This window comes from Gorilla gorilla, chromosome 1 (genome assembly GCF_029281585.2).
Source record: "Gorilla gorilla gorilla isolate KB3781 chromosome 1, NHGRI_mGorGor1-v2.1_pri, whole genome shotgun sequence".
Classification (NCBI taxonomy): domain Eukaryota; kingdom Metazoa; phylum Chordata; class Mammalia; order Primates; family Hominidae; genus Gorilla; species Gorilla gorilla.
In genome coordinates, this window is record NC_073224.2 from 206,867,156 (window position 1) to 206,889,008 (window position 21,853).

Here is a 21,853-nt window from a genome sequence, read left to right on the forward strand (position 1 = left end):
TGGAGTGAGCCGAGATCACATCACTGCACTCTAGCCTGGGTGACAGAGCCAGACTCCATCTCAAAAAATAGAACTACCAACTACCATATGATCCAGCAATCCAATACTGGGTATACATCCAAAGGAAAGGAAGTCAATATGTAAAAGAGATATCTGCACTCCCATGTTCAGTGCAGCATTATCCACAATCGCCAAGATACGCAAGCCACCTAAGTGTCCATCACAGATGAACAGATAAAGCAAATGTGGTCCACATACACAATGGAATATTATTCAACCTTAAAAATGCAGGAAATCCTGTCATTTGCAGCAACATGGATGAGCCTGAAGGACATCACGTTAAGTGAAATAAGCCAGGCACAGAAAGACAAACATGCATGATCTCACTTATATGTGGAATCTAAAAATGTCAAACTCAGAGAAGCAGCATAGAATGGTGGTTGCCAAGGGCTTGGGTCAATGGCGAGGGGGCAGTGGGAAGAAGTTGGTCAAAGGATACAAAGTTTTAGTCAGGAGAATTAAGTTCAAGAGATCTAATGTACATCGTGGTGACTATAGTTAATAACAATATATGGTACACTTGGAAATTGCTAAAGAATAGACCTTAGGGGTTCTCACCACAAAAAAAGGTAAGTATGTGAGTTAATGCCTAATTAGCTTGTTAACCATTCCACAACGTATACATGTATCAAAACATCATGTTGTACACCATAAATATATACAATTTTTATTTGTCAGCTTAATAAATAACAAAAGTACTGCTGGTGTATTAGAAAGTCCACCAGACCAAGGGTCTTTTGGACAGAGAGATCACCCCACTCCAAAGGCCTACTCTGTGCATGGCCCTGCGCTGGGTGTGCAGGGTGTGCGGGCTCAGCCCTGCTCCTCTTGGGGCCTCCTCTTCATCCCCTTTACTCTAGAACCTGTGGGCACCTGATTGCTGCATTAATGATACGAACAAATGATGAAGATGATGATGATGACAACAGCAACTGTGTTCATTCAGCACCTGCCACAAGCAGGCCCTGAATTAGATGGTTTACATCGGGTGTTAGCATACTTTTTCTATAAAGAACCAGAATAAATATTTTAGGTTTTGCGAGCCACACAGTCTCTGTCACAACTTCTCAACTGCCTTTGTAGCACCAGAACAGCCACAGCCAAAGCATAATTGAATGAATGTAGCTGTGAGTCAATAAAACGTCATAAAATTAGGTGGTGGGCTGGATTTGGCCTTCCGTCCGTAGTTTGCCAACCCCTACTTTGGATTCACCCTTTTATTCAGTCCTTGCCAATAACCCATTCAGATGGGTATTAGCTCCAATCTACAGAGAAGGAAACTGATGCTCAGAAGGGCTACGCAGAAAATAGGTGGCAGAACGAACTTTCGAACTCAAGTCTGACTCTCCACGAATAAACAACAGAAGAGAGAGCCAGTTTTGAAACATGGTGAGAGGCATAAGAGTCATTTTTAGCCATCCTGATTTTGTAATAAGAGTCTAATTTTAATTTAGCAACTTTTCAGCACTAGATATTTATAAGCATTATTTCATTTAATCCCAATGACTATGCTATGAAATATTTACTGGCTACATTTTATGGAGGACAAAATTGAGTTCAGTGAGGTCCACCTGTCTGTGGTGACACAGCCAACCAGTAGCAGAATGGGACACAAAGGTCAAGCTCCAGAGCTGGGCTTGCTGCCACCACAGCTTGCTTTCCAGGGGCAGATGTGGCCTACCCCGAATCTGAGTGGATGTGGACCTGTGTTTTTGTTCCCTGCCTCACCACGTGAGGTGAGAGGAAGAAGCAGTGTTAGCACTTTAGCACTTTGGGGACCTGTGATTGAGCTTTGATTATAATTTTTTAAAAATATATACATATTTTAAATAGAGACAGGGTCTCACTACATTGCCCAGGCTGGTTTCGAACTCCTGGGCTCAAGCAGTCCTCCTGCCTTGGCCTCCCAGAGTGCTGGGATTACAGCTGTGAGCCAAGGCACTCAGCCTAATTATAAATATTTAAATAAGTGTTGTCATTCATTGAAGGCATATCCTATGCCAGTCACTGCATTAAGTATTTTATATACATTCTCATTTAACCTTACTAATAATCTTATAAGGTGGGGAACAGAGGCTCAGGGATGCTAAGTGATTTGTCCAAAATCACACAGCTTCTAAGTGGCACAGATGGGATTCTAACTGTCAGACCTTAGCACACCAGCTCTTAACCTCACTGCTGTAATGGGGAATGCAACCTCAATGCTGCACTGACGGGTATTTTTGAGCATCTATTGAGTTGCCAGACTCTGTGATAGGTGTTAATAAAACAAGTGGTGACTAAAGCACATAGGGTCTCTGAGACCATGGAGCTTTCAGGTTGGTGGGAAAGATAGGCAGGGCAGTCCCAAATGAGCGCTGAATAATGATGGAATTACAAGTGGTTAAGAGCTGGGAAGAAAAAGTACGTGCTGCAAGAGACCTGGGTGTGAGGGGCAAAGGACAACCTCAGGGTTAGATATTTAAACAGCCCTGCAGGAGGCCTCAGCCAGGCTAAGAGGGAAGGAAAGAATCTAAGAATGTTTCCAGTAGAGGAAGTGGTCTGTGCAGAGGTTCTGAGGCAAGCAGTGCTGAGCACTTCAGCCTGATCAAGGAACAGAGAATGCTGGAGTGGCTCAAGAAGAGCAAGTTAGTGCAGGGAGGACGATGAGGTCAGAGGGAGAGGGGCAGAGCTGCCAAGGAAACATGTTTTACCCTGCATGTGATGGGAAAGAGTCTAAAGGGTTAGGAAGGGAAACGACATGGTCAGATTTGCATTTTAAATATAAGGTCTACATGCCTATCTGGCTACCTGAGGGAGGGCCCAAGGGGATTCTGGGGGAATAGACTGTGATAGTCAGTGGCTATCACCATCGCCCTGGGGGAGATGACAGAGCCAGCTCCAGAAAAGTGAGGAGATGTGTTCTGGAGGTGGGACTGGCAAGCTGGGTGATAGATTGCATGTGGTGATGAGGAGGAGGATGTCAGAGGGAACTCCCACACCCAGCAGACTGAGGGGGCCCTTCATGACGGGGAAGGGGGACATCAGGAGCACATTTGAACACGCCGGGTTCCAGGCATCTCCTCGTATCAAGTCAACTGGATATACAGGTCTGAGCTGGAGATCAAAATGTGGGAAGCAGTGGCATACTGATGGTATTTAAAGCCATGGGAGGAGACAACCCTTCTTCTGAGAAGAAGGAGGGTTTACAAGACAGGGAGGCCTAGGAATTCAGAAGAATGCTACCATTTAGAGAGTGGCAGAAGATGGGGAGAGACGGCACCCGGGACCTGCAGAGGTGAGGATGGAGAACGTTTCCAAGGGATGGAGAACAATATGCAGATTAGAAAGCTATTCCTGTAAATGCAAATCTCGTCTCACAGCAAGACGTGTGTCTGGACAGGAAGGAGCTATCTCAGCTGTAAGAAGTGCCTGATGAGGTGGGGTCGAAGCAGTGTTCTCTTTCATCTTATACACTTCTGAAGCCTTTAAAAGTAGGACCATATGTTACTGTTGAGTCTTTTTTTTTTTTAAAGAATGCATTGCCGGTCGGGCGTGGTGGCTCATGCCTGTAGTCCCAGCACTTTGGGAGGCCAAGGCAGGTGAATCATGAGGTCAGGAGTTCAAGACCAGCCTGGCCAACATGGTAAAACCCTGTCTCTACTAAAGAAACAAAAAATTAGCCAGGCATGGTGGTAGGCACCTGTAATCCCAGCTGCTCAGGAGGCTGAGGCAGGAGAATCGCTTGAACCTGGGAGGCAGAGGTTGCAGTGAACTGAGATCACGCCACTGCACTCCACCCTGGGCAACAGAGCAAGACTCTGTCTCAAAAAATATATATATATGGCTGGGTGCAGTGGCTCATGCCTGTAATCCCAGCACTTTGGGAGGCCAAGGCGGGTGGATCACCTGAGGTCAGGAGTTTGAGACCAGCCTGACCAACATGGAGAAACCCCATCTCTATTAAAAATACAAAATTAGCCGGGCATCGTGGCGCATGCCTGTAATCCCAGCTACTCGGAAGGCTGAGGCAGGAGAATCACTTGAACCCGGGAGGTAGAGGTTGCGGTGAGCCGAGATTGTGCCACTGCACTCCAGCCTGGGCAACAAGAGCAAAACTCCATCTCAAAAAAAAAAAAAAAAAAATACTATATATCCACCAAAACCATCCTGGTGATTATCTATGGAGACATAAAGCTGATGTCCTAGTTTCTTTTGGGGTGAATGAATCAATGTGTTATTTGCATGTATTATTAGTTCACAATCCATGTTTAAAGTAAAGTGCTCACTGGATGTTGGTAAGTGCTCACTGGGGATGTTGGTAAGAGAAAATTCTTTGGAGTAGTGAAAGTGGAGGCTGGGAAGCAATGGCTTAAGGAAGGAGTACTGAAGGAAAGAAAAAATGGGGGCAGACAGGCGAGTACAGACAACTTGGTTGAGTTTGGTCACGAAAAGAGAGCAAGGGATTGGGCTGGAAGAGGATGTGGTGCCCAGCAAAGGCTTTTTAAGATGGGAGGATGCTGAGGGAGACAGAGGGCAAGCGATTGGGACAGGAGAGATGATACAGTGGTCCTCGGGCAGGTGGCTGGGTAGACCAGAGTCCCCGAGCAAGCTGTGGCCCTGGCCTCTGTCCAACGCATGTCTGTCTGCACATCCAGCCCTAGCTCACGCCAGGCCCTTGGTCAGTGTCCACTAAGGCACAACGCTGTTAAGTATGGCCACCCACTACAGACGACCAGAAGAGGGCAGCCTTGGCCTTCCAAGAAAAGCTATAAGTCGGGGAGCCACCTCTCCAGAAGTGCACCAAAGGGTCTGCATGATCCCATCACAGGGAGGGGGCTTAAGTCTCTCCTCGCCCCTGCAGTTGGCTGAGGGCATCCATCACTGGCTGAATCCCAGCTCAGCCATCCTCTCCCCAGCCACCTTGGAAAAAACAGAGTCCAAGGCAACTCAGCAGGACTCAAGCTGCCACCACCCTGATGCGGAACCTCCATCTCTCATTTCCTTATACGTTAAATGTGTCCTCACCAGGCTACGATCAGAATCCCCATTAAAAAAAATAATAATTACCTCACAGGGCTGTTGTGAGAATAAAATGAGATCATGTACAGAAAACACTTGGCAAAGTGCCTGACACAACAGACACACTCAGCAAAGGGCAGATGCTTCTCCAGTCCCCGCTGTCATCAAGGTCTCTCTCAGCCTTAACACCTCACTCTGCCCTTTCTTCTATAGAACCAAGCGCCTCCCCCTGGGGTTCCTGAAGCAGAAAACTCTAGGCAGTGGGGTTTGGTCCTGTTCTCCACCCTAGACCTCGGGGACTGAAAGGATCCTGCTCCTTCTCATCCCACGTGGAGGCGCAGGGCACCGCAGGAAGAAGTGGGAAACGAGGACGTCCTGGCTCTGCTACCCACAGATGGCTGACCCCATGGTTTCCTCAACTGTAGAACAGCAGTCTCTCCCGCTGTGTGCTCACAGAGCTTCGTGGAAGACATGCACAAAATGAGGTGTGCAAAGCATGAACTAGCCCAAAGATAAGAGGAAGCACCTCATCTACCATGAAAGGCATTAACATTCGGTCCCTGCTACAGGTTAACCTGCTCGTTCTGACCATCCCAGCCAAGTGCACACCTCTCCCCAGCCTGGAGTCGCTCCAGCCCTGTCATCCTGCCCAGGACTCCAGGAGTCCTTTCTAGAACTCTCCTCACAACATCCAGCCATATTACGCAACCATTACTAACCACCAAGAAAATAGTGCTAATGACAATATCACAAAGCAGTGCCCACTGGACTTGCTCCCACCTCAGGGCCTTTGCACCTGCTGTTCCTGCTGCCTGAAATGCCCTTTCCCTGGTTATCTACCTGGCTTGATCCCTTGGCTCTTTTGGGTCTGTATTCAAATCTCAGTGAACCATTCCCTGGCCAAACTATCTAAAAGTACAATCCTCTCTCCCAACATTCCTTACTTCCCTTTCCTGCTTTCTCTCTACAGCATTTTCCATCTAAAATACTAAATATTTTCATTATTTCATCTGTTTTTTTGTGTGTGTAAACAAGCTCCATGAAGGAAGGGCTTTTGTTGTTTTATTTTGTTCACTGCCAAATCCCCACCAGAATAACGCTTGGCCTCAGAAGAGATGCCCAATTAATATTTGCTGAATCAATAAATGAGATACTTTCAGCTCTACTTAGTTGCAACTTTATAGCTTAAATGCTTTTATCTAGCAAGGACAGAATAGAAATAAATAAACTAAGAATTCAACTCAAGGACAGCAGTCTATCAATTCTGTATTGCTTGCCCTGCCTAGCACAGTGACTACACACTGTAGGAGTTCAGTAGATACTGAATGACAGTAGATAAGTAAAGTTAATCTAAAGTGGCTATGCGCGGTGGCTCACGCCTGTAAACCCAGCACTTTAGGAGGCTGAGGCGGGTGCATCACCTGAGTTCAGGAGTTTGAGATCAGCCTGGCCAACATGCTGAAATCCTGTCTCTACTGAAAATACCAAAAAATTAGCCAGGTACGGTGGTGTGCACCTGTAATCCCATCTACTCGGGAGGCTGAGGGCAGGAGAATCACTTGAACCCGGGAGGCGAAGGTTGCAGTGAGCCAAGATGGCACCACTGCACTCCAGCCTGGGTGACAGAGCAAGACACCATCTCAAAAAATGAAAAAAATAAATCTAAAGAGAGCAGGAGGGAATGAAGACAACAGCAGAAATCAAATTAGAAAGACAGAATTGGTGGCAACAACAAAACTACAAGGACTAGTTAAGAAAATGCACCGCCACACATTATTATGATTATAAAAGGAAAAAGAAAAGAAACCAACAATATGGAGACGCTTTTGTTTTAATTAGAAGAACATCATGTATAGCTCTGTGCCAAACAAATTTGCAAATCTCCATTAAAAAGATGAGCTTTCTACCAGGGACAAAGAAGATTCCAATCTGGAACTTCAAGGCTGACAAATTCCACGCTCGTTTCTCCCTCCCTCATCCCTTGAGACCCCTCCTGAGTGGGTGGGTCTTCCCAGAGGGCAAGGACCAACTACAGGTACCTCTTGCTCCCCAGAGCCCACCTGGACTAGCCTGGCCATGTGTGTGTTCAGTGGGCATGGAGGGTCAGTGCACCGTGGGGGCAGGGCTCACCTTGTTGGCACAGCTAAAGCCCAGCCCCAGCTGGGCCAGAACCTTCAGCACACCTGGGCTGCTGTTGCACTTGACAGCGTAAAAGGGCCGGACTCGTGGCAGGCACTTCAGAAAGCAAAAGTGCTTCCTCACTATGGCACCCAGGTCAGCCACGAAGAAGGCAGCTACCTCATCCTGAATGACAAGAAGTGGATGAATGTGAGACCCCATCCAGCTCACACCCTGTGCATGCCATCCGTGATCCTTCCAAGTACCTGACCCAGGTTCAGTACTGGCCACAGAGCTACCCTGCTGCTAAGTTTTCTGGGCCTCCCCAAGCCTACAGGGCAGAAGGCAAACTCCTCAGCCTGGCATTCAAGGCTCTGATCTAGCCCCAATCCCTCCCCTCAACGCGGCTAAAACTCCAGCTGCAGGCTGGATCATTTTCCCACCTTCAAACCTTTGTTCCCACCATGTCCTGCAGAATACCCTCCCCACTCCTGTGTCTGGCAAAATCCTTAAAGTTTCACTCAAATGCCACCTTCCCCAAACCAATAAGGCAACTCTGCTTTTAAATGCTCCCACTGCATTTGCATATGCTTCCAAGGTATCAGAACTGCATATGCATCCGTCCATTCTAGAAAAGGGTAAACTCCCTAAAGGCAGAAGCTATGACCTACAGCTCACTGCCTTCCAAACACAGGTGCTCAATGAAGCCTTAAGCTAGTCCCACTGACACTGCAACCTATCTCTATGGACAACTGTTCATTGTAGATGTGCTAAAGGCCAAACAAGTATGAGGCTGTGGGTGAGACCACATTACTTAAATGTGGGACCCTTCCAGAGTTGCTTCCCTGGGACTCAGTTTCCCTTTCATGCAACACTTTTTTACTCATGCCCACTTGGTGCCAAACGTTATGCTAAGGGACAGAGATGACCAAACAGTACTGTTGTTCTGAAGGAGCTTGGGTCTGGAAGAAAAGGAACCCCTTAAGTACTTACAAGTCCATTCAGCAGATGTTAGATGGCAGTTTCTACAAGGTGCAATGCGGGGGCATGGAGAAAGAAAATACAAAATCTGCCTGGGGCGATCAGGAAAAGGCAACACTGATGAGAAGCAAGGAATGACTAGAAAGGGGTAAAGAGGGGAGAGGCTGAGAGAAGGATGCTGCAGGCAGAAGGAACAGCCTGGGCAAAGGCATGGTAATAGGGCACACGGCATCACTGGGAAATGCAAATTGAGTCATTCAGCTCCAAAGGAGCATAATATATACTGTGGGGAAAGCTGGGAATGGGGCTATGGAGGCAGGGAAGCTCTGACTTGATCCTGTAGGCAGTGGAGAATTGCCAAATTCAGATTTTGAACAGGACTATGATACCTTTGGAGGGGTGGCATGAGACAGGGAGATCAGGGGGCCTTTGGAGAGAGGAAGACTGAACTAGAAAGGGAGGTTCCACATAAGCACACTGGAGGCTTATTTAAGGAGGCAGAATTCACAGAGCTTGGTAATGCCTAGATGTGGGCGGTGAGGGAGAGGGGGCAGCAGGAAAGGAATCCCCCGTTTCTGACCTCGGAGGGCTGGGTAAAAAGGCAACATAGGAGGGGCAGGTTTGGGGGCAAGGACCAAGAAGTGGGGATAAATTGAGCCCCTCTCTTGCAAATAGCAAGGATTGCGTACCAAATAAGCGAAAGGATAAGATAAGGGCCCTAGGGACCCTTCCTGAGGAGGCAGCTGATCTGTACAGGGGACCGGGGACCCACCCCCATTCCCAGCCCCTCACCGTGGTGGCCTGTGAGGCCCCCAGAGTGAGTTCCTTCAGCAGGTCTCGGGTACTGAAGCCCTCCTCCACCATCACAAAGTCCGATTCACTCAGGTAGCCAGCCATGCCTTGCAGGAGGAGCTGACGGGCTGGATGGAGCCGCTGCTGCAGCCGCCGCCTTAGAAAGTATGCAACACACTGCGGGGCGGGGGGAGATGAAGGGAACCGCTGGGGGGCCGGCTCTGCTGCCCCACTCGCCTCCCGAGGCCAGGGATCCCAATCCCGTCACAACCCGCCCCCAGCACAAGCCCGGGGTTCACTGGGCAAGGGTGGAGAAAGTCGAGAATCCCGGATTTCAGACGGAGACAAGGCACCGTATGCCCAAATGTCAGTGCCTCTCCGAGTCAGTTGCTCCCTCTGTAAAATGGATGAATTGTTTTGGAGAGCCTTCCCAGTTCTGAAATTCTGGATTTCAGGAAAGAGTGAGAGAGAGATGGAACAGAAAATCTGAGAAACTTGGGTGGGGAAGTTTCCAGGGCGCCCCCAGTCTTGACCACGCCCACCTAGAGGGTAGCCGGTGGCCACGCCAAGGCGTCTCAGCCTAAGAGCAAGAGCTTAAGTTCGAGTCCGCTCTCTACTGCTTGACCTCGGGTACCCTCTGACCCTTTCGGAGCCGCAGTTTCCCCAATTGTAAATGGGGGCTGGACTGATCCTGACGTGCTAGAATTCTAGGCGTGCCTGGAGACGCCACGCGGTGGGTGGGGGCCGCAAGCTCCTGGGAGAGAACGGAAGGCCGAGGTTTTTTCTGTCCGAGTGACTCCTACAGTGTGCAGGGCCGAGGTCCCCCCAACCCCCAGGGCCCCTTACCAAGCTCCGTCCTCCTTCGCGGGGGCCAGAGCCAGGCGCGCTGCTAGGGGGGGTCGCCGGTGACCTCGAAACTTGTGCAACACCCCGAGGAGGAGTGGCAGTTGCGGAGCCGAGGACCCTGCCGACAGGAGGCAGAAGGGGCAGGGGGGCAGGTCAGCACCAGGGCGGAGGGCGTCCGCTCCCCGAGGCTCCCCAGGCCACTTTCCGCACTCGCCTTAAAACGCATTTACACGGCTTCGGCCCATAGGTCTCCCCAGCGAGTGAATCGGATCCTCGGCGCCTCCGCTCTCTCGCTCCCCCAGGCTCGGGTCCCGCGGCCTGCGCCCCGCCAGCCCAGCAGCCACCGACCCCACGCCCCGCCTTCCGCCCGCCGCTGGCGTATATAACTCCGCCCAGGCCCCGCCCATAGTGCCGAGGCCCTGCCTCCGCTTGGCCGTAGCCCTGGCAACCGGGTGCCGCCATCCCATTGGTCGATTCCGACATAAAGCACTCAGCTCTGCTCACCCGTACCGCAGTCTTCTCCCCCGGAGGCCTGGCGGTGGCTACCTCACGCTGGAAATCAGAACTACAGGGCCGCCGCCACGCGGGTGAGACACTTAGACCCTGCATCTTAGGTCTTAGAGAGTGGACAGGACCAGGAAGCCTTTTCTGCCTCTGCCTCAACTTACTTCGTGGTCCCGCTCTTGTCTGCCGCAGGAACTGCTCACTCATCTCTCGAAACCCAGTTACGATGACATGTCCTTGTATTGCTTTTGTAATAAAATTCTTTTTATTTAATTGCCTCTTCCAGGCATCTTCCCCGACTCCAACTCAAAACGCATCTAAAATGTCTTCAGAGAACCTTTTTGTGACTTTCCCAGTTCAGGGCAATCCCTCCCTTTATCCCATCCTCTGAACCCGGCAAACTCTTACTCACCTCTCAAGAGAAATGTGTCTCCTTCTCCAAGAAGCTTTCCCGGACTTCCTCAACTCAAAGCATTTCTTCTATACCGAAAGCTGCTGCTCACCCATCAAAGTCCTGTATAATGTCACCTCTGTTGAACCTTCCATGACTTGCCTGGCCCCAAGGAACACAGCATTTAGTCTGTCTGGACCCCTCACTCATTTGGTTCTTGTTACCCATAGCGTGAGATTCCTGTTGTTATTTTACACTTCTTGTTTGGTTACACTTTGCATCTAGTTTGTGATTTCCCAAGGGCAAGGACTGAATACCCTGCTCAAGAGCCTGGTGCCTGGCATAGACAAGAATGCTGAGGAAGATTCAATAGCTGTGTTACTCAAAAGCTGATTCAAAAGTTCATCTGGAAAAGTAAGTGTACAAGAACAGTCAAGACACTCTTTTTGCCCAGGCTGGAGTGCAATGGCACGATCTCAGCTCACTGCAACCTCTGCCTCCCGGGTTCAAGCGATTCTCCTGCCTCAGCCTCCCAAGTAACTGGGATTATAGGCGCATGCCACCACGCACAGCTAATTTTGTATTTTCAGTAGAGATGGGGTTTCACCATGTTGGCCAGGGTGGTCTTGAACTCCTGACCTCCAGTAATCTACCCGCCTCGGCCTCCCAAAGTGCTGGGATTATAGGCGTGAGCCACCGCGCCCGGCCAAAACTACAGTCTTTAAAACAGTATGGTGCTGCAGCAGGAAGAGACAGTGGTAAAACAGAACTGAGTCCACAACAGTCCCATATACATTGGAGATTGGTACACAATGAAGGCAGCATTTCAAATCAATGAAGCCAAAGGGCTTTTGGTCTACCATATGTCTTCATGTCCCCTGCTAGGCTGTGGGCTTTTTTTTTTTTTTTTTTCTCTTTTGAGACAAGGTCTGGCTCTGTCACCCAGGCTGGAGTGCAGTGACATGACCTCAGCTCACTGCAACCTCCACCTCCCAGGCTCAAGTGATCCTCCAACCTCGGCCTCCCAAGTAGCTGGGACTACAGGTGCATGCTACCATGCCTTGCTGATTTTTGTATTTTTTGTAGAGACAGGGTATCGCGCTGTTGCCCAGGCTAGTCTCAAACTCCTGAGCTCTAGCAATCTGCCCGCCTCAGCCTCCCAAAGTGCTGGGATTACAGGCGTGAGCCACCGTGCCCAGTGGGCTGTAGACTTTTTTTTAAATCAGAGGCACTTCTTGTCCCGCCTTAGTATCTCCCTAGGACACTGCACAACCTAGTTAGAACATGCTCAGTACACAAATGGTGCGGGGCAGGGACCAGAGGCAGGGAGAGCCATTTTCTGCTCCCTACCCAGCTGGGACATATAATTGCTGGGTGTCCTTGGCTGAGTCACCCTAACTGGATCTGGGTCCCTTCTGCCTGGCTTGATTTCCCCCTGTGAACTGAGAGATTTCAGACTGATTTCTCTGGGCCCTTCTGCCTGGAACCATCTTGTTTTCTATGCATAGGAGTAGCATTTCAGGAGGCAGCTTTATAGGACAGTCATTTGCAGGCCCTTTCTTTGAGATTAGTAGTCATTTGCAACATAGTATGAGAACAAGTATCTACCAATCAGGAAGGGTAGATTAGGACGGCCATGGCAGAAACCCTAAAAGATGAGACTGAGAGGGCCGGGTGTGGTGGCTCATGCCTGTAATCCTAGCTGAGGTGGGAGGATCACGAGGTCAGGAGATCGAGACCATCCTGGCTAACATGGTGAAACCCCATCTCTACTAAAAATACAAAAAAAAAATTAGCTGGGTGCGGTGGCAGGCACCTGTAGTCCCAGCTACTCAGGAGGCTGGGGCAGGAGAATGGCGTGAACCCGGGAGGCGGAGCTTGCAGTGAGCTGAGATCATGCCACCGCACTCCAGCCTGGGTGACAGAGCAAGACTCTGTCTCAAAAAAAAAAAAAAAAAAAAAAATTAGACTGAGAGGAGAGGAGCACCCGAATAACTTTGGCTCTACTTTTAGTTAAATCATTCTCTGAGCTGTCTGCATTTGGATGTCATGGTCTGGGTCTGCCCTACCAGCTTTTTTCATCACCTAGTAGGCACATAATAGGTACATTCAATATGTTTACTGAATGAATCAATAGAGGTAAGAAGAAACGAGCCAGAATCCAGTCTGTCCATTTGGAATCCATCAAGAGTAAGTAATCAGAGCAGAAAAATCTGCACCCTGGACTGAGTACAGATAGGCTGTGGCTTTTTCTTTTTTCCCTGCTTGTTATGTGATGTCATTGAAACTCCATGACAACCCTATGTCACAGGAGCCACATTTGTTCTCATTTTACAGATGAGGAATATAAAGCTTAGAAAAGTTCAATAACTTGCCCGGGATCACACAGCAAGTAAAGGTAAAGACTAGATTTAAATACAAGCCAGTCCTGACCTTTAACCTTTATGCTTGACTGCCAATCAGTGGCTGAGAATTCTGGCCCCAGCTAAACAAAAGTTACACACTCATCCTGCCAGCATCCAACCCAAAAGCTGGTAGCTTCTCTTCTGCTTGTCTCTCATGCTACTTCTGTTGTAGCATCTATGATTGCTGTGCTGAGCCCTCAAGAACATGGAGCAGAAGCAGGATAAAAATCTGATCTCTAGTCAGAATCATGTCAGCCAAGTCAATCTATTCTTCATAAACCAAGAGTAATCATAGTCACAAACGTTGCAATAATAAAAATGCCTTATTAGTACATAGAACTGGAGAGTTTGAAAAATACTTTCCTGTTCATCATTTTATTCAGGTTTCCCAAAATTCCACCAGTATTAATTTCTTAGGGATGCCATAACAAAGTACCAAAAATGAGTGGCTTAAAATAACAGAAATGTATTGTCTCCAGTTATGGAGGCTAGGAGTCTGGAGTCAAGGAGTTGGCGGGGCCATGTTCTCTCTGATGGCTCTAGGAGAGAATCTTTCCTTGCTTCTTCTAGCCTGTGGTGTTAGCTGGCAATCCTTGGCGTTCCTTGGCTCGTAATGCATCACTCCAGTCACATGGCCGTCTTCCCCCTGTGTGTCTTCATATGATCTTCCCTCTACATGTGTTTGTCTCTGGGTCCAAACTTCCCCTTTTAATAAGGATGCTTATCATATGGGATTAGGGTCCATCCTAATGACCCCATTTTAACTTGATTACCTCTGCAAAGTCCTGTTTCCAAATAAGGTCACATTCTGTGGCACTGGAGGTTAGGACTTAAAAATAACTTTTTACAAGGACACAATTCAACCCATAACACCACCAAACACTTCTTTTTTCATAATTGACCAAAATATAGATCCATGATGACACCTAGTTGCAAGGGAGGTGGGAAGACGTAGTCTTTATTTGGGTACATTGCTGTTCCTCCTACCCCCCAATAAAATCAAAATACTAATGAAGACAAGGAGAGAAGATATTTTGTGGTAACTAGTAGGGAAGATTATTTCTCCCTTTTAAAGATCAGTATACCACCGGGTGTGGCAGCTCATGCCTGTAATCCCAGCACTTTGGGAGGCTGAGGCAGGTGGATCACTTGAGGTCAGGAGTTCAAGACCAGCCTGGCCAACATAGTGAAACCCCATCTCTACTAAAAATACAAAAAATTAGCCAGGCATGGTGGTGAGCACCTGTAATCCCAGGTACTGGGGTGGCTGAGGTGGGAGAATCAATTGAACCCAGGAGGCGGATGTTGCAGTGAGCCAAGATTGCACCGCTGCACTCCAGTCTGGGCAACAGAGCAAGACTCCATCTCTAAAAAAATAAAAAAATAAAGATCAGTATATCAGTTGCTATGATTTGAATGTGTCTCTCAAAAAGCTTGGGTTGTAATTTAATACCCAATGCAACAGTGTTGGGAGGTGGGGCCTAATGGGAAGTGTTTAAGTCATGAGGGCTCCACCACCATAAATGGATTAATGCCAATTATAAAAGGGCTCAAGGCTGTGAGTTCAACCTCTTGCTCTCTCTTGCCCTCTCCACCACCTTCCACCATGAAATTATGCAGCAAGAAGGCCTCCACTAGATGCAGCTCCTCAGTCTTGGACTTCCCAGCCTCCAGAGCCATGAGCCAATTTTCTGTTCATTATAACTTACGCAGACTCAGGTATTCTGTTTCAGCAGCACAAAATGGACTAAGACACCAGTTCAGAATGATTATGGAATTTATTCCATAGGGAGAAGTAGACAGAGAAGTAAACAAACATTATTTGAGCACCTATTGTGACAGACATCATACTGAATGTTTACAAACACATGATTGCATTTAATCTTTAGATAACCCTGTAAGACAGGCATTATTAGCCCCATTTTACAGGTGAGAAAATTGGGATTAAATCCTTTGTCTAAGGTTACCCAGCTAGTGAGTATGAGAATGGAAACTTCACTCTGGTCTGTCTGACTATGCCAGTGAGATGGGCTCTGAGAATAAGGCATGAAGCTCAGAACAAAGAATGCCAGCACCAGGCCAAGAGCAAACAGCAGGAGACCTGAGCAGTGGCTGGAACCCAGGTTCAGACACCAGATAAATTGGCAGAAAGGGCACCAAACCAAAGTCACCACTGCAAACTCTTTGAAGGCATCAGTGAAATGGAGACCCTGAAGTAACTAGAAACCAGAAACAAAAAAGCAGCCTTAGGACTTTGCAAGGTCAGAGCTACTTGCAAATTAAGGATGGAAATAAATCGTAACAGTGGCCACAGTCTATTGTGCATCCACTATGCTCTAGGCACTAACAGCTAAGAACCCTAGAGAGGTTACTATCATGCAGCCTTGTATTAAGATTTATATAACTCTGGGCCAGGCGCAGTGGCTCATGCTTGTAATCCCAGCACTTTGGGAGGCTGAGGCAGGCGGATCACCTGAGATCAGGAGGTTGAGACCATCCTGGCCAGCATGGTGAAACCCTGTCTCTACTAAAATACAAAAAATGGCGGGTGCCTGTAATCCCAGCTACTGGGGAGGCTGAGGCAGGGGAATCACTTGAACCTGGGAGGTGGAGGTTGCAGTGAGCTGAGATTGAGCCACTGCACTCCAGCCTGGTGACAGAGCAAGACTCCATCTCAAAAAAAAAAAAAAAAAAAAATTTATATAACTTTGACTGGGTGCAGTGGCTCATGCCTGTAATCCCAGCACTTTGGGAGGCCGAGGCAGGCAGATTACTTGAGGTCAGGAGTTCAAGACAAGCCTGGCCAACATGGTGAAACCCCGTCTCTACTAAAAATACAAAAAGAATTAGCCAGGTGTTGTGGCACATGCCTGTAATCCCAGCTACTTGGGAGACTGAGGCAGAAGAATTGTTTGAACCCAGGAAGCGGAGGCTGCAGTGAGCTGCGATTGTGCCACTGCACTCCAGACTGGATGACAGCGTGATACATCTCAAAAAAAAAAAAAAAAAACAAAAACAAAAAAACAGAAAGAACGATTTATATAATTTTTAACTCAATAACCCTAAGAGGTATGTGCTGTTTAGTAACCCTATGTTGCAAGGGAGGAAACGCATAGAGAGGCTAACTTGCTCAAGGTCACACAGAAAATAAGAGGCACCTCTGCGCTATATACACTTTCCCCATCTTCACAACAAGCCTGCAAGATGGGAACTATTATCTCATTCCATAGTGGAGGAATCTGAGGCCCAGGGAAGCCAAGTGATTTGCCTAAGATCACACAGCAGGTAAGTGGCAGAGCCTGGACTCAAACTCAGGGCTGTGCCCTGGTGAGAAATTTGAAATGGAGAGGCCCAGGATCATGTTAGAGCAAACCCTGGGGCCCCAGCTCTTCAAACCCTGAATTCTAATTGTTAGAGCTGTCTGTGTCCCCTTGATACAGGAGCAGGCAGGCAGAGGCCCTGCCTGTACCTTGGAACCCAGCCTAGGATCCAGCACTGAGAAGACAAAGCTCAAGTGTGTTGACTGAATTGGGGATTATACTCACAACTCTTCCCTAGACAGACAAGATGCTAAGAGGCTAAATGTGGTAATTTGGATTTCTTTGTGTTTATTTTCATTCTCTTTTAGGCTACACACAAATGTGAAAAAAATAACAATAGTGTGTAACAATTAAGGAATTCATACAGTTTCTCTGAAGCCAGACCTGAGTCATTTCTAACAAATGTGATGAGAAAACAACAACTATTTAAAAAAACAATACTCAGCTGAAAGTTCTCACTTTCTCCAGCTGCTGTCTTCAGAGCCACCTGGGAGGGGAATAAACAAGGCTGTTGACTACAGCTCTGTTCCACATTCTCTGATGGTTCTCAGGCTTTGGCCTGCATCAGAATCACCTGGAGGGCTTGTGAAAACACACCTTGCCAGGCCCTTTTCCAGAGTTTCTGATTCAATAGGTTTGGGGTGGCCCTGAGAATATGTATTTCTTTTTTTTTTTTTTTTTGAGACAAAGTTTTTGTTCTTGTTGCCCAGGTTGGAGTGCAATGGCGTGGTCTCGGTTCACTGCAACCTCTGCCTTCCGGGTTCAAGTGATTCTCCTGCCTCAGCCTCCCAAGTAGATGGGATTACAGGCACCCGCCACCATACCCAGCTAATTTTTGTATTTTTAGTAGAGACAGGGTTTCACCATCTCAGCCAGGCTGGTCTCGAACTCCTGACCTCAGGTGACCCACCAGCCTCAGCCTCCCAAAGTGCTGGGATTACAGGTGTGAGCCACCACACCCAGCCAAGAATATATAGTTCTGACAAGTTCCCAGGTGAAGCTGATACTACCAGCCCAGGAACCACACTTTGAGAGCCCCTAACCTAAACAGACCTGAAGCACAGCAGGCAAAGAGATCAAAGCTGTGTACCTTTGAAAGAAGGCGTCAAGTCCTTGCCCCAACCCCTCTCTGGCGAGGAGGTCTACTGGGCCAAAAACCAACCTGGGCTGGAAGGCTATACTATCTCTAGACAATAGGAGCACATCCATAAATATACACACTTACTATGTACCCACAGAGATTTACAACAAAAAAAATTGTTTTAAATAGGAGTACACACTTCAGGGGTATATAAGCTCGAATCCATCTCCTGGGGCAACCCTCATTTACTGTGTGACCTTGGCAAAGTTACTTATCTTCTGCGAACTTCACTTTATTCATCTGTAAAATGAGCATAATAAGACTGCCTGCTTCCCAGGGCTGCTGTAAGAAATTTGTGAACATGTAAAATCTCCTGCTTAGTGCCTGGCATGTACATTCGCAAATGCATTCTATTTTTTTTAGAAAGAGTCTCGCTCAGTCACCCAAGCTGGACTGTAGTGGCACAATCTTGGCTCACTGCAGCCTCTGCCTCCCAGGTTCAAGCAATTCTCATGCCTTAGCCTCTGGAGTAGCCAGGATTACAGGTGCACCACCACACCTGGCTAATTTTTGTATTTTTGGTAGAGATGGTGGTTTCGCCATGTTGGCCAGGCTGGTCTCGAACTCCTGTCCTCAAGTGATCCACCCACCTTGGCTTCCTAGCAAATGCATTCAAAACAGTAGCTATTTGCATTATTAGCCTGATCCAGAGTGCATGGGGCCAGAGAAGAAAATTCAGAATGGTTTCAGAGGATACAGCTGGGGCAGGATGGGAGCAGCAGCCCCACAGGGAGGTTTAGGCGGTGAGCTGAGAAACACCCAACAGGGCCCAGATGCTCAGGAAGTGGGGCAGCACAGTATGGGGTAGGGTAGAATTCCATTTCCCCTTGGGTTTTCACAGGGGCAGAGGTTGATGTGCAGAGCATTGAGTCATGCAAGCCCCACCCAAGCTGGACCTCTTTCTAAATTGCTATAGTAGTCATGTTCTTTCGGAAAGCTGTTCACTCACACCAAGAAAGAGCAGACCCAGGCAGCCATGTCTACACCTCAGGATGCTCTGCTCCCCTCCCCCACTGCTGAGGGACTCATAATTGGGCACCACATCCCTATGCCTCCAGTTAGCTGACCAATCAGAGACACAGCGACTGGAGCCGGGTGAAAGAGTGAGATCTGGGGTCAGTGGAGTCCACCTGAGAGAGAGCCAGAGTTTGCCTCTGTCTCTGAGGCTTCCAACCATGCCTGGTGCCCCTGAGAGATTCTGAGTCCTTTCAGCAAGCCTCCTTCACAGAGGCAGCACAGCAGAGTCCTCAACCACGAGGACACAAGGAGTCACGCTTCCTACTCTTCAACCCAGGCTCCACCATTTATCCAATAGTGTGACCCTGGGGAAGTTACCTAACCTCTCTGTACCTCATTGTCCTCATCTGTAGGATGGAGATCATAAAACTGCCTACTTCATGGGGTTGATATGGTAAGCAAAGAGGTAACCATGTGCTCTAGTCTGAATGTTGGTGTCCTCCCAAAATTCATATGTTGGAATCTAATACCCAATTTGATAGTATTAAGAGGTGGATGATGACTTTGACAGGGTAGGGACAGTGGACACATAGATATTGGATGGATTTTATGGCAGCTAGTCTCCAAAAATGAACCACGCCTCCCAATATATGTGCCTTGTGTAGTCCCATCCCACATTGAATCAGACATCCAGGCTAGGGACCTCCCTTTGCTCTTGGGGCAAAGTCTCAGATCTTTAACAAAGCCTACAAGGCCCTTCATCTGGGACCCTGCCCCAGCCTCACCTCTACCGGACAGTCTCCTGGCACTCCTGGAGTGCCATTTGTCTGTGTGGAGCCATTGAGAGGTGATTAGCTGAAATGCTTTTCAGCTAATGCTGCTTTTTTAAAAATATAATAATATAAATCCTTTTTGCTTTTTTTTATTGTTGTTGAGACGGAGTCTTGCTCTGTCGCCCAGGCTGGAATGCAGTGGCACAATCTCGCCTCACTGTCTCTCGGTTTCAAGCGATTCTCATGCCTCAGCCTCCTGAGTAGCTAGGATTATAGGTTCATATCACCATGCCCAGCTAGTTTTTTGTAATTTTAGTAAAGATGGGGTTTCACCATGTTGTCCAGGCTGGTCTTGAACTCCTGACCTCAAGTGATCTGCCTGCCTCAGTCTCTCAAAGTGCTGGGATTACAGGCATGAGCCACTGCACCCGACCTATAAATCCTTTTTTTAAAAAAAGTTTTATCTTGAAATTGATACAGAAACTTTCCAAAAATAGTATATATCTTTCACCCAGATTCCCCAAATGTTAACATGTTGACAATTTTGCTTTCCATTCAAATATATATATTTGTGTGTTTGTGAATACATGGATGGATAGATATGGATAGACAGAGGGATAAATTATTTATTTTTTCTAAACTGTTGGAGAGTAAGTTGCAGACATAAAGCCACTTTACACCTAAATATGTCCATGTGTATTTCGTCTAGAATGTGTTTCTGAAGGAGTGGCCTGCCCTTCCACACCTGTAGGTGTTTCTCGTCAGGTGGGACGAGAGACTGAGAAAAGAAAGAGACACAGAGACAAAGTATAGAGAAAGAAAAGTGGGCCTAGGGGACTGGCGCTCAGCATATGGAGGACCTGCACCAGGAGGACCTGCACCAGCACCGGTCTCTGAGTTCCCTTAGTATTCATTGATCATTATCTCTGACATCTCGGAGAGGGGGATGTGGCAGGACAATAGGGTAATAGTGGGGAGAGGGTCAGCAGGAAAACATGTGAACAAATGTCTCTGTGTCATAAACAAGGTTAGAAAAGATGCCTTTATCTTCCCATTTTAGGGGAAAGAATGAGCTGAACCTCCTATGCAAAGTGGAATGATGATTCTCATTCTCCTGACAAGAAATAAAATAAGTAGCCTCCAGGCGTTCCTTTCCACCAGAGGAGCAATTGTTTTTTAAATAGCCCTTTGGTGCCCAGTCTATTGCTAAACCGTATGAGTCATTTTTTAATATTACTGCATGTGAGTTAACACAATCTTCCCAAATTAAAGTTTTAGATGGGCCCTCAAAATTTTTAGGGCATGGTTTTCCTGCAGGTTTATATTGAAAGTATGGGGTACCTCCCATTACTCCCCCTTTCATTTGTTTTAAAGGAGAAAGGGAGAGGCCAGAGACTAAATGTCCTGGTTCTTCTGTAGCTGATCTCTCTGGAAGATAAGCAGCCTAGACTTGAGTTTTTAGATGGATACAACCAGGTGCATGTCTGAGGCACAGAGGTGGGTATTTATAACCTATGGTAACATTAAATGCAGTGCCTTCTTCTCCTGGTTGAGCAGGGCAATGGTCATCTGTAGCTCTAGGCATCTACACACTATTGTTAGTGTAGATTTTTGCAGGAGCATCAATCTAGGTGAGAGGTCGAATAAGTGGAGGAAAAGGCACATAAGCCCAATAAGAATAATTTTGTGTAGAAGGTAAATTAGTGTGAGACGAAACTGGTGAGACAGAAAGTATAAGGAGGAGAATCATTAAATAAAACCTATTGTAAATGAGATTGAGTGCTGAAGGAGGAAGAGAAGAACAGAGGGATATTATTTTCAGGCTAATAGAAATGGTGAGATTTTTAGGTTTGTAAGGAGAAAAAGAGAGGTAATTAGAAGTGGGATTAGTTAGATGGGTCTCCGTTGCCATCAGGGAGGATTGAATCAGACCCATTGTGATTTGGTGTGCCTGCTTCTGAGGAGTCGGCACAGATCTCACTACGTCTGAGGGCAGTCTCTGACACAGACGTCTTTTCTTTGTGGTTTTTGTTTGATGATCTCCTGGTGAAACACAAGCATATTCTCTTTCCTACGTTAAGGAGAATAAGAGACAATATTTAAAGGTTTGGGGAAATCCTGTAAGGCAGTAATTACAGCAATTAACTCTGCCTTTTGAGCAGAGGCATAAGGGGTAGAAATAAGCTGTCTGTAGGTCTTAAATAATTAATGTTACCTAAAAGTTTTTGGAAGTCATTTAAAGTTTTCAAAGAATCTCTCTTAATTTGAACTTTTTGAGGTTGAATACGTTGTTTATCGACCACCATTCCTAAATATTGAACAGGAGTGGTCTGTTGAATTTTATCCTGAGTGATGTGTAATCCAGCCTCTGTAACACAGCGGCTTAAAATTTGATAACAGTCAATTAATTCTTTATTAGTGGGGGTAGCAATTAAAATATCATCAATATAATGAAGAATATAGGCCTGGGGAAATTGGGCTCGAACTAGTGAAAGCACTTGTCCGACATAAAGCTGGCAGATTGTAGGGCTATTCAGCATTCCCTGAGGAAGTACTTTCCATTG

General features: G+C 47.3%; 1 protein-coding gene across 11 annotated transcripts in view; it reads right to left on the bottom strand.

Moving 5' to 3' along the window:
• The window catches only part of AZIN2 (antizyme inhibitor 2), an 80,949-nt gene extending 70,785 nt beyond the window's left edge, over positions 1-10,164 (bottom strand). For 2 of the 11 annotated variants that reach the window (XM_055381623.2, XM_019021303.4), the window contains exons 1-4: positions 10,013-10,159; positions 9,799-9,916; positions 8,953-9,129; positions 7,192-7,365 (exon numbers count right to left, since the gene is read on the bottom strand). In XM_055381623.2, the coding sequence (XP_055237598.1) occupies positions 7,192-7,365; positions 8,953-9,057 (279 nt within the window). In that variant the 5' untranslated portion in view covers positions 9,058-9,129; positions 9,799-9,916; positions 10,013-10,159. Of the gene's footprint in view, positions 1-7,191; positions 8,253-8,952; positions 9,397-9,494; positions 9,707-9,798; positions 9,917-10,012 lie in introns of those variants that run through there. The other 9 variants (XM_055379954.2, XM_019026354.4, XM_063706884.1 and 6 more) reach the window with 9 other exon arrangements.
• Positions 10,165-21,853: the final 11,689 nt, after the last annotated feature.